Here is a 15805-nt window from a genome sequence, read left to right as displayed (position 1 = left end):
AAGTTGTCGCCACCCTGTGGATCTATTTGCAGCATTTCCCTCATTGAGATGACGTAGAATTTCGACAAAGTACTTGGAATATAGGAGGTTACAACTGATAGGGAGATATTTGGCCATTGTACCTGTACCGATTCTTTGAAAGAATAATCAATATAGATTTACTTATTCAAGCAGAGTTTTTCCATTTCAATTATTTATCAATTCCTTATTCAAAATTTACTATTGAATCTTTTTTCGCCATCTTTTTTGGATAGTATGTTCCAGATCACAACAACCTACTACAAATGTCTTTTCTGGCTCTTTTGTCTGTTATCTTTAATCTGTTATCCATCCTTCTGCCACTGGAAATAATAGGTTCTCTTTATACCCCTCATGCTTTTGAACATCTTTATAAAATCTCTCCCTTCACCTTCTCTGCTCAGAACAACCTCAGTTTCCTTAGCCTCATCACGAAACTGAAGTCTTTCAAACCCGACACCAACCCGATAAGTCTCTTCTCTACCCTGACAATGCCTTGATGATATCCTTCTTAAAATGTGGTGCCCAGAATTAGACAGACAAATCCAGCTAGGGCCTAACTAATGTTTCATAAAGTTTTAACGTAACTACCTTTCTTTTGTACTCTATGCATCTATATGTAAAACCAGAGATCCCATTTGTCTTTTTAACAATCTTCTCAACACATGTACATATCCCCCTGGGTGTCTCTGTTCTTGAACCATTCTCCCCTCCCACCTTTAAAATGTTACCATTTAGTTTATATCACCTCTTTTCAAATTGTCCTTCCAAAATGTACCACTTCACCATTTAAATCAAATTCCAATTCCATTTGACCAGTCTCTGCGCCAAACACCCCCCTCCCCCCCCCCCCCCCCCCCACCCCCGCCAATGTCCACCTAACTGGAATCTGATTGCACTTTGAGATTAGTCCTGGAATCTGATTTGGAGATTTAGTGCACCTTTACCTGCAAAAACCTGTACTTGACTACAGTCTCAGAAACTACTCATTTGCACTTATTCTAAACTCAATTCATACCTTTAAATTGAGACCTTTCTAACGTTAATTTTAGCTTCATCCATTCTTCACTGTCATAAATATTGTGGCAGTGCAAATGACTTTAAAGGAGCCTACAAGTGGAGAGGGTAGTTAAGTTGTAAACTGGTCTCTTGTGCAGTCAACAATTAGTGCTTTCCAAGGTTTCCCCCAGACTGAACATTTCACTTGAGGTCATCTTTGCATCAGAAATTGTGATGGAAGGTACGGTGTTGATTTGACTGATTTATTATTGTCACTTGTATTAGTATAGTGAAAAGTATTGTTTCTTGTGCACTTTTCAGACAAAGCATACCATACATAGAGAAGGAAAGGAGAGAGTGCAGAATGTAGTGTTACAGTCATAGCTAGGGTGTAGAGAAAGATCAACGTATTACGAGGTAGATCCATTCAAAAGTCTGATGGCAGCAGGGAAGAAGTCGGTTCGTACGTGTCCTCAGACTTTTGTATCTTTTTCTCGATGGAAGAAGGTGGAAGAGAGAATGTCCGGGGTGTGTGATGTCCTTGATTATGCTGGCTGCTTTTCCGAGGCAGTGGGGAAGTGTAGACAGAGTCAGTGGATGGGAGGCTGGTTTGCATGATGGACATGGCTTCGTTCACGACCCTTTGTAGTTTTTTACAGTCTTGGGCAGGGCAAGAACCATATCAAGCTGTGATACAACCAGAAAGAAAGCTTTCCATGGTGCATCTGTAAAAGTTGGTGAGAGTCTTGGCGGACATGCCAAATTTCCTTAGCCTCCTGAGAAAGTAGAGGCGTTGGTGGGCTTTCTTAACTATAGCGCGGCATGGGGGGACCAGGATAGGTTGTTGATGATCCGGAACCTAGAAACGTGTTGCACGATACTCTTTTTTGATTAACCACATATCTAACAGCCTTTGTGTTAATATGATTTTCATGCTTGTTGCCTCTCTTCGTGTTCTGGATAAAATTAAAGTAAAGCAAACTGACCGTTGTAAAAGATATGTTGCTTCAATGGTTCAGAATTTAAGTTCAAAGAGAGAGTAGTGCTATTAAGGGAAGTTGGATTTAAAAGATTTCCTATGGTGTTTCTTTTAGACTAAGAGATGCTGGGCTCAAAAGGTTCATTGATTTACTCCAGCATTGATGCTTTTGACCAGCATTGCTTCAGTGGATTTGGCCTTGCGCCATACCATTCCATTTATAAACTCCTAACCTTCACATGCATCTTCTATAATGTACATTTGTAGACAGTTGTCCATAAAATTAGATCAGGAGAAATTCAGTATGTACGAATACAATTGCCGACCCTCGGTTTTTAAAATAATGCTGCTTGTGATGCAGCACTGGGCAATCTCTTGTTTTCCAGCAGTGATACTCTGGGTGAATATTAATCCAGACATGGCCACCAGGCCCAACTAATTGTGGGAGAGACTACAAATCAGTCTCCTGAGGGTAGAAAACCTCCTGCATTTAATTGGCAGGATGGGCCAATGTGGGAAACTTGCCCACTCGTGGTGGGTTATCGTTCAGGCTCATTAAGCCAACTGATGCCAGTTATCCCAGAGCACACCGGAATTTAGTGATGGCTCTGATTAAATACAAATAGCACAGCCTTCTTGCATCTCCTGCTGGAGAGTTTCCACTTTCAAAGACACTTTGAGGACCTGGCATCAGCAGGGGTTGGCCCAAAAGTTATTCTGCCTCCCACACAAAATTGTGCAACGTTGTGTATATATTTTATTGCAGGTGCAATGCCAGGTACATAGGCTGTACACCTCTGTGATTGGCTGAGTAAAACAGTACATTCCTTTGGTTGTTCATAAGATGCAGAATAGAGACTGTACTCAATCAGTCTGCGCTTGCAAATCCCAAAACAAACCGTCTACTGTTGGGTGTGATGCTGTGATTGGGCAGCACTTGTTTAACAATCCTGAGTGTGCTAATAGCGACACAACAGTCAATTTAAGATAATCAGTTAAGCTTGTAACATGGCTCATTTATGCTTGTTGGAAGCGACATATATTCATATACTGGGACTCGTTCTCTGCAAACAAAAGAGATATGTTTAAGCCTTGTGTCTTTTGTGAATTAGTGCTTGGGGAGTTTATAGTTCCCTGCTGCTTTCCCCATCGCAATGCTTTGGCCAATCAGAGTTGATTTGTCAGCCAATCGGCATCCTTTTTTCTTGTAGTATGAATTGTTGTGATTGTTTGAAATTTGGCATCCTCACATTTATCCTGAACGCAAGACTAAATGTTTTGGCAACATGTTTCCCTCTTCACCAACATTATGGGCAATTACACATCCCAAAAGACCACCTACAATTTCAATGTGCTTTTCAGGATAGATGGTTTAGACATTAATCATATTAAATTGGATCTGCTTAAATTTTTGCTTATAAGGACATGTCAAGTGGTGTAATTAACTCAAGTTTGGTAATTGGAGAGTGCTGAATATGTTGGCGCATTGAAACTGAACTAGGTAAATTGTCACAAAATCTAGCATTTTGATATTAAAAACATTGACGTTCACTCACTAGCAGTTATCCAGTAAAGATAAAATGTTACATATGTAAAAGGCTCGTTTGAACCAAGCTAATTACAATACAGGCATGTAAATATAGTTAATTTGTATTGTCTGTATATCAACCGTGCAATCAATTATCTTGAAGACTGGACTTTTTTGTGTAATAAGACTTCAATAATATGTGAAGATTTATGCTGGCTTGTTCAGTGTATTCTAAATCTGTGCCTGGTTTAGGACAGTTGATACGTTGACTACGTTCCATATATTTATTTTTTAAAAACCTTTCCCTTTTTTTGGAAAATTGACTGACCAATTTATAGCAAATCAGATCATTTGAAGATTGAAATCAATTACTTTTGAATTATGGGCGACACGATGGCAATAGTTAGCATTGCTGCCTCACAGCGCCAGAGACCCGGGTTCAATTCCGGCCTCGGGTGACTGCCTGAATGGAGTTTGCATGTTCTCCCTGTGTCTGCATGGGTTTCCTCCTGATGCTCCTGTTTCCTCCCACACTCCAAAGATGTGTGCAGATTAGGTTGATTGGCCATGCTAAATTGCCCCTTAGTGTCGGAGGGGACTGGCAGGGTAAATACGTGGGGTTATGGGGATCGGGCCTGGATAGGATTGCTGTCGGTGTGAAGGGCCAAATGGCTTCCTTCTGCACTGTAGGGATTCTGTGATGAGTTCATGTTTACATTAAAAGTGAAGTGAAGCTGTTTATTGTACCACAGATATGTGGTTCAAGATGGTTGCTAGATTACTTTAATTCCTGCATCGTAAAGTGCAAAATTGTAAGAGAATAGTACCATTGAGATAATGTCAGGCATGGTATTGTACCCAAGTGATGAATCTGTGGGTGTATGGTGAACAGTGTTCACTAAGTTACTATTCGTCTGACATAAAGCTTTCGGGAGAAAATGGCAAGAAAGACCATATGTGTATCAAGTGTTCTCAATTGCCCTTTACAATTTTAATTTCGCCACGTTTTTGAATATTTTTTTCAAACTTGATTAGCTTACTGATGGTAAAATGTAAATCAACAAAACCATGCTCGGAGTCTAAAATGTTTGCAGAAATAAATAATTATTCGCAGCTTTAGTCAAAAAATAATGTTAATTGATCAAAGACAGTGTTTTAGTGCCCCTTTTCCCATCTTACCTGCTCTTTTCCACCCCCCCCCCCCCCACACACACACACACACACACACTCACTTTAATCTGCTCTGTGTGCATCTAGTAAATTTTCTTAATGTTCCCTCACCTCCTAAAGACTTTTAAACTGACTTTTTATGGCTTGCCAGTCTCCTGTTGTATGGACATAGTGCAGTGGTGATTGGTCCAATTGTGAACATAAACAGGATTTGGAAGAGTAGGCCATTCAGCCCTCGAACATGTTCTGCCATTCAAAAAGATCATGGCTGATTGGATTGTGGCCTCAATTCCGTAATCCGCGACTCCCTTGTCTATCAAAAATCTGTTAAACCCAGCCTTGAATAAATTCAGTGACCCAGCCTCCATTGCTTTCTGGGGCAGAGACCTCTTATTCTTAAGCTATGTCCCCTAGTCCTATTCTCTCTCTCTCAAGAGGAAACATCCTCCTGATATCTACTCTATCAAGTCTCCTCAAGACCTTATGTTTCAATAAGATCATCTCTCATTCTTCTAACCTCCAGTGGGTTTAGGCCCAACCTGTTCAACCTTTCTTCATAAGATAAGTCTTTCATCCCAGAACAGTAAATATCAACATGTGTATTCGATTGCAATATGCACCATACCAAGTTCAGTTTACATAATGGTCCCTCCAAGTTTTCTTGATAGTGATCAAATGTGGGACCTTTATCAATGCCTCAAATGCTGCTAATACCTGGATCAGTTTCCTGCAGACTGGGTTTTTTGAGAGTAATTGGATAATTGAAGCCAGTGGGTATAATGGTGAAAACTGTGCCTCCCCTGCCCTCACACTGCTATTCCAGCAAAGTAACTAAGGAGGATGCTACTTACTGGAGCCCAACACCAAAAGCATGATGGAAGGAAGAAGTCACTTCCTTCTGTCAAGTACAGCAACTTATCCCATCATCTAGAAACACCTATGACCTGACTTAATTGGAGGACCATTGATCAACCACCTGTTGAAACACAGCACCTTCCCCCAACCTAAAGCATTGAGCATTGTTTTCCATTATTTTCAATCATAGGGAACATTTACCTTGGAATGGCCAAGTCCTGTTTATGCTTTTACCATGTCCGGAGCTGGCCAGATTTAGGTTACAGCTTTGATATTGTAACGCTTTCCCACTTGTGGAGAGAGGGAACAACCCTCAGTGGCTTTGAGAATGGTCACAGGATTGTCGATCCTTGTCTGACAGATTAACCAACAGTGCCTTCCAATGCATTACAAAAAGGCTTTGTTGCTTGTGCTCTGGAGAGGTGTGATTGGTGAATGAGTATTTAAGTATGAGGTTTTGTGGTAATGTCGTTTTTGAATGTTATACTGAAGATTCCAGCTGAATAACTCAAAAGACATAGCTTTTCAGCATGTACAAGCACAGCAGGACCGAGATGCTGCAATAATTACCAGCAGAGAGCTTCGAAGAGAGATCTTCTGAGGGGAATTCAGCATAAAAGAGTTTAGGAAGCTGCTGCTCTGGTCTATGCTGATGCTTTGAAAGAAGAGAGTACATGTGGGACTGAGTTTCCAAATGGGAGAGCTAGCAAAAGAAATCTACTAACTACTGCACTAGACAATCAGTAAGCGTCTCATTCACTGCATTTACAAAAAAGTTAATGTCTGAACTTTAGTTTGTAGTCTCCTGAAGAACTATTAGCCCTGTGGATTTATGAATGAAAGGTTTTTGATGCGTGAAATTAATTCCCTAATTGATTAATAAATGAAGTGAATTTGCTCATTGAGTCTTGCTGAATTTGAGGGGATGTCATTTGTGGCTGTAGTTTAATGGTAAATATTTAATTGAATGAACTCCAGGTTGGGCGTGGACATGCAGGAACATCAGCTAATGAGAATCTGAATGTCTTTTTTCCAGCCTAAAAAATGGTCTTGTGGATTTAATTTGCTTTGTCATTTGACTGATTCCGAGCCAAGAGGAATTTTTATCAAGAAAAAAATTATCCAAAACTTAATTTGTAGAAACTTAACTTTTTTTTCCCCCCTTCCCTAAATCTGATCTGTCAGAAAACAATCTATTCTGATCAGCTGAAATAGGTCTTTGGACAGCTATTCCTTTTGCTAAATTAATCTTCAATCCTTCGATATATTCCAGGATAAAAGATTTTTTTCTTTTGAGACATTGTGATAGCATCTGAAGTTGAACAACATTGCATTCTCTTTGGTTTTCAGCTACTCTGTTTATCTTCATACTTGAAGAAGTTACAGTTAATCAGACCTTTGAAAAATAAGGAAACAGTGCAACAGTCAGTTCTAAGCTAAACTAATTTAGCTCTAGTCTGTGTGATATTTAACTCTTCCCTAATGGCTTGGGTTTACTTTCAAGTAGTAGCGTGCAGGAACTAGGTACAGATAACTCTTTGTTTATGCTTTAATTCAGGCCGCTTTCAGCAACCTCTGTCCAATAGCCGAATGGCTACTCAAATAGATTCCATGCCTTGAAGTTACAGATGTCTGTATTGAATGTCATAGGGTAGCAGGCTGGAGCATCATTGCAGAGTGAAGGGTTTCACATTTGAATCATGCAATCAATTGAAAACCTGATCACTGAGCTATTGGAGTTGTTTCCAGCAGAGGCCAGCAGCCTCTCCGTAGAGATGGTTTGCTAGCCCATTGCTTCAGCCTGTAATTCACTGAACTAGAGGACTTGTGGAAGATCAGGTTTGCTTTATGTACAAGCTGTGTAATCCTTGAAGGTTTTAGTGGAGCTAATGTACAGATACCCAAAAATATGAAAAAATAAATATTCAAGTTCATAAACTGCTGAACCATGCAGATCAGGAGAGGCCAATGTCTGTGTTTAGTTTATTGTAGTAGGGATACTTTAACTGGGATTAGTTAAAAGTGAAATAAGTGATAAGGCTGGAATACAGAGGTAAACAAAGGGGGAGCCTGTAATTGACTAAAGCAGGCTGATCACCAGAGGGTGATCCCTAAGACAAGAAAGACATCATAAACTGTTTAAATCAAACTTTACCCATTTGCTTACTTAAAAAATGGACCTTGCTGAACCAAAGGATGGCTGATGCAGGTCATATGATTCCAAAGGCAGTTATAAGACCTTGTGGAATCTCACACCACTTGTTGTGAGGACACATTACAGTCTGTGAAACCAGGGGCCAGTAGAGATCTGTCTCCACAGCCTGCTCCAATAACAAAGTGAGAGCCATCAAAATTTGTTATACCTGCGGAGGCACGAAAAGCCACCATCTACCTCTAAGGTGAAAAATGGATTTTAACCAGGGGCATAGAAACTGCTTGTTAGCCTGCAACTGACTCAGCAATGGGCAACATCACATGACCTGAGCTTCTGGCCGTTAGAAAATTTTAATATTACATTTTTAGGCTCGTAACTAAGTTCGCTGTTCGAATCCCAGCCTGCAAGCATCAAAACAGAACTTCGATTTGATGTAGGCTGTTGGTCAGCCTAAGTCCCCTTGGAGCCTGTTTCTCTGAAAGATTCCTGCCATCACCAGCTGAGCAGACCAAGCCGCTGCCTACCAACCTCATCTCACTGTGTGCCCATCAACTTTAAAGGAATTCTGCAAATCCTGCTTCAGCCAGCTGAACCCACCTGAACTATACTTCCTCACTGAACTCTGACTGATATCCATATCCAAAGTTATTCATAGTTGTAAAAACTCCTCTTTCCTATCTTCTTGCTTTGTGTGTGTGTGAAGTTGCGACTATTCCCTAGATTTGAATGTGTGAACAAACTATACTTCTGATTAACTCCAAATAGAGTTTGCTGCGGGTCACTTCAACATTACTGTACTGGTTTTAATATTGTAGATGTGGAATGCAATTCAATGTGTACAAATGTACAGTAGAAATAACTAGAATGAAGCACTTCAATGAGGGCTGTGTTAGTGAGAGGCTTGGTATAAAAAAGAATGTATGGGCAAATGTAAAGTGATTTTATTTGGGTTGTTATTCAGGATGAAAACAGGTGACATTACTCAATTTGAGCTTAGCTGAATGTTTCAAATTCCATTTAAATCCACCTACTATTTTTTAAAAATTCTCTCGGGCAGTTCTCGGTCTGACCTTCAAGATCGTCACTGGAATAGATTGAAGAGCATTTGTTGCTGACTTGCATTTTACTTGCCCTTTCTGTGATCAGGGGAGTATTTGGGTGTGTCTCTCTCACCTTCCCTCCCTCTGTGTATTATGATGAAGACTAGATTATGTGGAGTCGGGGTTTGGGGCAAGTATACAGGTTAGCGCCGTGAGTCATGGATCAACATTCATAACGGCCTACTCATCAATTTCAGTGGATTGCCTGAGCCTCTTAAACACGGCAGCATTTCAGCTTGACCAAAGTTAATATCAAACTATTAATAAAATTGTCCTTCATTACAGTAGTAGCCAGCTAAATATAGGGATTATTTTGATTATTTAATGACATTTTATGGAATATGTAGTTACATTGAGCATCTGTGAATTGATAAAGGTAGTTAGTGCAAATACATTGGCTTTATTAGTTTGAAGTTTTAAGTTTATTTATTAATATCACAAGTAGGCTTACATTAACACTGCAATGAAGTTACTGTGAAAATCCCCTAGTCGCCACACCCCGGTGCCTGTACGGGTACATTGAGGGAGAATTTAGCATGGCCAATGCATCTAACCAGCACGTCTTTCGGACTGTGGGAGGAAACTGGAGCAGACATGGGGAGAATGTACAGACTCTACACAGACAGTGACCCAAGCCGGGAATCGAACCCAGGTCCCTGGCGCTGTGAGGTAGCGGTGCTACCATGCTGCTGTGGTGGAGAATTTAAATTTTTAAAAAGATTTGTTTTTTAGGACTGGATAAACATTCAAACACGAGCAATTTTTCTGCTATCCAATAATAATTCACATTTCTAATTAAGATATAAAAAATCCAGTTTATTAATGAGGCAGTGGTTTAACAGTGCTGAATATGAAGAAAATTGAATGTTTACTTTGTACGCTTTGCTGGTTCTGTGTTAAGCCAACAGAGTGTGAAGATTTGAATAATAGCAATGTGCACAGTGACATTGGACAGATGACATTGTACTATAGAGCAATCAAAGGTGTGCAATTTAATAAGAACATGCAGAAATCTCTGTGAAAACAAGCCTGGCCCAGGAATCCTTGATGTTCCCCTCCCTCTAATTGTCAGTGGTAGCCTCCATTCATATGTCCTGCTACTGGGAGATTCGATCCTATAACCTGCACTTCCTTGGAGTCCTCAGAACTGATGCATAGCAATGTCATTGCTATAAATAAGCAAAAATCAGATGTAAAGGTTTTTTTGGCGAAGTGGAAGGTGGTTTAGAAGAATCCAAGGCAACATTCAAGAAGAAAATTTGAAAAAGCAGGTGCTTCCGGAGGGCAATACAATGAATTGGATGTGAACCAAGTCTGGAGAACAGACCCTGCATGTTAGACAGCACAGTGCGTGGTTGTGATGATGTGAATCAAGCTTCAATGTAATTTTCTCTCTGTATTCTTGCGGTTTGTGATGTTTTTGACAAGTGAGTCTCACATCCCTTGGCAAACCCGCTTGTTACCAGCATGGTGACGTGCAATACACCCTAATTTTCTTGTTGATAGCTTTCATTATAAGAAAATGCAAGGTCACAGAAAGGAGTAAGAGGAAAGCTGATAAATAGCTGAGAGAAGAGCAAGCCAATTCTCATTTGACACAGCTTCTTTTCTTGAACCACCCAATATTGCTGTAAATTGAGAAAAACTGACTGCTCTAAATGCACTTGAATGAGCATCATCAATAATATAATGCAATAGTGGATCTTCTAATGCAAACACCTTCTGGAAATGACCAAATAAATAGGAAGTAACTATTCCAGCAAATGCACAATGGTTTAAATCAATAGGAAATTCTCTCTCAATCTCTGCTGTCTGTAATGAATCTACCTGATGATGTGCCTTATTTGTCCGTCTTGATGAGGTGCCTCTGGTTATATTATAGTTCGCTATGTAAAGCTTCTCTTAAATTGGTGATGTTTTACCTTTCCTCGGAATCTCTTTGTTCTAGGTCATACACAAACATTTTTACTTGAAGCGAGCTGAAGTTATGGCCCAGTGTGAAGAGTGGATTGCCGATATTCAGCAGTATAGCAGCGACAAGCGGGTTGGCAGGACCATGTCTCATCACGCAGCTGCTTTGAAGGTAGGGATGATTAAACAAGTTATTTCTATGTACAGATTTAGCAAAACCTTTCCTTACAGTTCATTGCAAACTTTTAACTTCATTCTTGGAATGTGGGAGTCCTTGGCCATAACATTTGTTGCCCGTCCCTAATAACCCTCTAAGATCGCAGTTAGTTGCTGCCTTGAACAACAGCAGTTTATGTGGTATAGTTGCACTTACAGCGCTGTCTTACTCGCCAAGCCTCCTTCAACAACACCTTTCGACCCCTCAGTTTCTACAACCTCGAAGGACAAGGGAGGTAGACACATGGCAATATCACCACCTGCGGATTCCCCTCCCAAGCACCACACACCATCCTGACTTGAAACTACATCGCCAATCCTTTACTGTGGCCAAGTCAAAAGCTTGGAACTCCCTCCCTAAGAGCACTGTGCATGTACCTACGCCAGATGGACTGCAGTGAGTCAAGAAAGCAGCTCACCACCACCTTCTCAAGGGCAGATTGGGATGGGCAACAAATGCTGGCGATGCTAATGCCCCATGAAACCCAATGATGCTGAAGTCAAAATAACCACCTGAATCATTTGGGTAAAACCCAACCAGTTTGTTGCTGTAATTAGGATTCATTTAATATCAGACACACTGTTGTATCAGTAAAAGGGTTACAGTTGAATCAATTTAGTGTCCAAATAGTGACCATCTTGAATACGAGAGTTTGTGTCTAGGTTACTGCAAGATACCATGCTGATGGATGATCATAGTTGTCATATTTTATTTTATATTGGCTGTAAAGCAACTTTTAAAGGCTGTGTTTCCAGTCAGAGGAAGATTGGCATATGGCCTCATAGCTATTTGATTTAGAAGTTGCATCCAGCAGAAAATTGCTTGAATAATTTGTTGGAAGAACAAAATGTGACACAATTAGCATTTCACAAAAAAAAAGTAAATCTCGATGCACATAACCTGGTTGTATTGGATCAGGTATATCGGTCTGAAGTGTTCTACAACAAAAACGTTTTCAGTTACAATAAATATTTATGTAATAACCCAAAACTTTTGCAAGAGGAGAAATACCAACATGAAACCAGTAGGGTCGGGGAAAGAGGAGGATTGCCAGCGTGAGATTGGAAGGGATGAGGGGATTGATTGATTTTTAAGGAATTAAAGATTTAAAAAAAAATTAACATTGATTTAACAACAGGAGATTGCTGATATATAGTCACGATAGAATGCAGCTTCTCTCTGCCATAATATTCCATGTTGTTCCTCTAGCCCTGATTGTGATCAATACTGATCTAACTTAAATGGTCTTTTGATGCTTTCTAACAAAATGGGAAGGGGATTGGGTTGCATTTTTCACTTGAACCATCCGGATTTTATCAAGACAGTTTCAGAAATCCTATTCATTATTTAGTTCACCTTTTATAAGAATGGTTCAGAGGGAATATAACCAACTAAATATCTGTCACATGCTTCCTTTCACTACTAAGGGCTGTCTGATTATCTTTCAGCGCCACACTGCACAGCTACGTGAAGAGCTGATGAAGCTTCCCTGCCCCGAGGGCCTTGAGCCAGAGTGTGATGAGACAGTGGAGAAAAATGACGAGGCTGCGACCGGTGAAACAGAACCTGTATCGCACGGTGAAGAGAAACCCAGCAGCAGCAGAGACCACTCCCCTGGTGATGTCAAATTATGATCTGCATTGCGCGGACTTGAAAGACTCGAGGCTTTGAAGCACAAGCCAAACTTTGTCAATATTTGTATGTAAGAAGCTAATTATGTAATAGGTAATAAAATTGAACTATGCTATGCCCTTAAAGGTAAAACCGTTTAAATCAATATGATCTTTTATTTACCTGTAAAAGAGTGTAAACTTTTTTGTGCTTTTATTTTTCAATTGTGACATAACCACTACATGGTATGTTTGAAAAAAATTGTTCATGTATACACTGATGACAAACTGATAAATCACTGATATAAGGGAAATACATTAGAATGTTTACCGAATGTTAATTTTTCAGTTTTGACCATTAGAGGACAGTTGTAACCAGGAATATATTGTCATCCTTATAGATACTTCGCTTATTTAAAAATACAGATCTTAGGTTGATAGCCCCCTCATCTCCCCTCTCCATCTTTTCCCTCCAAAACAATGTTTGGCCATATTCATTGCTCATATTAAAATTTCTACAAACTCCTGTAACTTCAATAAAAGATGAATGGACATTCTATACAGCTACGATTGATTACTGGTACGTTAACAGTACTGTTAATTACTGAATTCATGAACGTTTTTATGATGAGTCTTAAATACATTTTTAATAAATATAACTTGCTTTGGTTCACATAAATGCATATTGGACTCTGGAGTTATGAAGCACTGCGAAAATCAAATTGTATTGCATTTTGAGTATACAGCCTTACATTAACAACCTGGGGACAAACAAAGTATATTTATTTCAGGTGTTTTGAGGTGATGGGCACATAGTTGCTGTTCTTCCATATAGTGGTAGGATGTAGGTACAAGCCTACAGTTTCACACGAAATTCAAATCTCAACCATACAGAAATTCGGACAGATTGTTCTGGGTGCTTCTTATCCACTTCCTTCTGGCTGACTCGAGACTTCCTCTGAGGTCTGAGAGGCATTTTGTTCTAAAGCTAAATGAGGTAGTGTGTTTTACTTGCAATGGTGTAAGGAAAGCTATTGATGAAGTAGACCTGGTTTGTGGGACTGTCTTAGTTGCCATGCAAAAAGAATGCCAGTCACTTTAATATGACTTGCCGATTAACCACAAACTCTAATGTATGATAGTGAGTTCATTATTGAATTAGTACGAACCTATTGACTTCTCGGCAGCACTTTGCCTATTGTCAATTTGTATCTTTTTACTTGTATATTTCAAGCATAAGACTCTTAATTATTCGGTGTTTATTCTAAAGGTTGTCAGGATACATGAGCTTCAGAGGTGAGCCCGCAAGTGAATGGAATGGTTGATCATCAACACTATTTTAATCTAGAATAATAGAGAGGCTTCTTATTAACAAAATCTTGCTTAGGGAAAGAGAAGACTAGGCAGATTTCCAGGAGCTGCTGGAATCAAATCTATATTAAGTAGGCTCGTTGAGTAAGTCGCAGAGTACTACTGCCACCAAATCAGTGAAGAAATGGAATTGAATCGCTAAACTATGCCGTCCATTGAGGCACTGTGATATTTCTGAAGTGATTCAAACAGTCAGAATATTTTGGAATGGCTTAAATAGTTTGAAGTTTAACAACAGGTTAAAGTCCAACAGGTTTATTTGATAGCAAAAGCCACACAAATGTGGCTTTTGCTACCAAATAAACCTGTTGGACTTTAACCTGGTGTTGTTAAACTTCTTACTGTGTTTACCCCAGTCCAACGCTGGCATCTCCACATCTTAAATAGTTTGGTCATCATAAATATCCACTTCAAAGTCTGTCATCCCAACAGAAATTGAGGCAGATGTATTTTGTGTCTTTACATTATTGCTGATCATATCCTGTATGTGTTCGAATGATTTCAATTTAACCATCCTAAAGTATTCTGAAGATTATCTGCTATAACATTAACTTAGAGTTTACAGTTGTTCTCAGTCTTTTGGAAGACAACTTGTATGGTCTCCCAATACATTATATGAAACTACAAGACACCAGTGCACGCTGGTTTAGGTGCACACACTAAGAAAATAAAGCCGCCTACCCTCATTCGACAGGCAGCAAAATAAAATCAGTGCCTGATGTACATGGAAACAGGGATAGATCATTTCAGTTCAGCAACTGCTAATTTGGGATCAAGGGTCTGCCCAACAATAGAGATGCAAAAGGCCACAAAAGCTGTACTCTTAATTGGCAGAAATTTCCTTGCCCAAACATTAGTCAGGGTCTAATAAAATTACTGGATGAGACAGTGATCCAGGAAAATGACCTGCAGTTTAACATTTGAAGTTTATGTACCAACATGGAATGAGTTTAATCAGCTATTGATTCCCTCTAATCTGGGAAGCCAATTGGGTTCTATACAGTGCAAAAGGAATGTCACCTGGGTCTCACATTTGATTGGATGTAGTGACATGCCCTACGCTTGATCCTGTAGTTTCCAGTATGGCTCATTCAAGAGGACGAGTTAAATGACATCTGAGATACTGTCACATGAGGGCAATGCTACACTGGCACCGCTGTGCCGGTGTACACTTGCACTCTTACTGTTGTTGCACTGGCATTAAACTTCTGATCACAAGCTGGAGTAAATTTCTTATGGCTGGTGGAGGGATTTACAAGTTTCCCTCCTATTGCATGCCAGATTGACAGCACAAAATAAAGTGGGATGTACAGATAAATAACATGAAAAAGAAATTATTTGGAAAGTGCTAAATGATCTTGCATCTATAATGAGAATTTCTTCAGTATTGAAATGTCAGAAAATTGGTATTCTACATTTTGACTACTTCTGTAGTTACCTACTCAATACTACACTTTTGTACATGATGTAGATTATCAAATGTTTTTAATAAATGCTATTGTATTGCAAAGCACAATGATGGCAGTGTGTCTGCAAATAAACAAAGTGCACAGTGGATGGATCAGTTTGTACTGTTCTCCCTGGCCAGAGATGAGTGTCTCACGGAAGCATTATGATGACGCTATACAAGACTAGTTTGGGGAAACCAATGGGATGTCAATAATGCAAGAGTTGTAATGTTGATATTGCATATCCAAAATGGGATTTGAAATTTTAATGTAAATACATTCTATCTGCTGGTCCTTCAATTTTGCTAATTCTAGGCCTAAGAGAAAGCTGAGTCTGGAGTGTGACTTTGCAAAGATGCGAATAGTAGCGCAGGAAGTAACCCAATTTAAAATTTGTTAAATTAGTAAACTCGGCATATTTTCAGGGGTAATAGTTTGAGGCCA

General features: G+C 39.6%; 1 protein-coding gene across 6 annotated transcripts in view; it reads left to right on the top strand.

The window, feature by feature from the left end:
* Nucleotides 1-13099, top strand: part of birc6 (baculoviral IAP repeat containing 6) — a 219442-nt gene extending 206343 nt beyond the window's left edge. For all 6 annotated transcript variants that reach the window (XM_078229564.1, XM_078229569.1, XM_078229567.1 and 3 more), the window contains 2 exons: nt 10753-10887; nt 12381-13099. In XM_078229564.1, the coding sequence (XP_078085690.1) occupies nt 10753-10887; nt 12381-12566 (321 nt within the window). In that variant the 3' untranslated portion in view covers nt 12567-13099. The remainder of the gene's footprint in view (nt 1-10752; nt 10888-12380) is intronic.
* The last annotated feature ends 2706 nt before the right edge of the window (nt 13100-15805 follow it).

The sequence above is a fragment of the Mustelus asterias genome, chromosome 15 (assembly GCF_964213995.1).
Source record: "Mustelus asterias chromosome 15, sMusAst1.hap1.1, whole genome shotgun sequence".
Taxonomy (NCBI): domain Eukaryota; kingdom Metazoa; phylum Chordata; class Chondrichthyes; order Carcharhiniformes; family Triakidae; genus Mustelus; species Mustelus asterias.
This window is presented reverse-complemented; position numbering and strand designations above follow the sequence as displayed.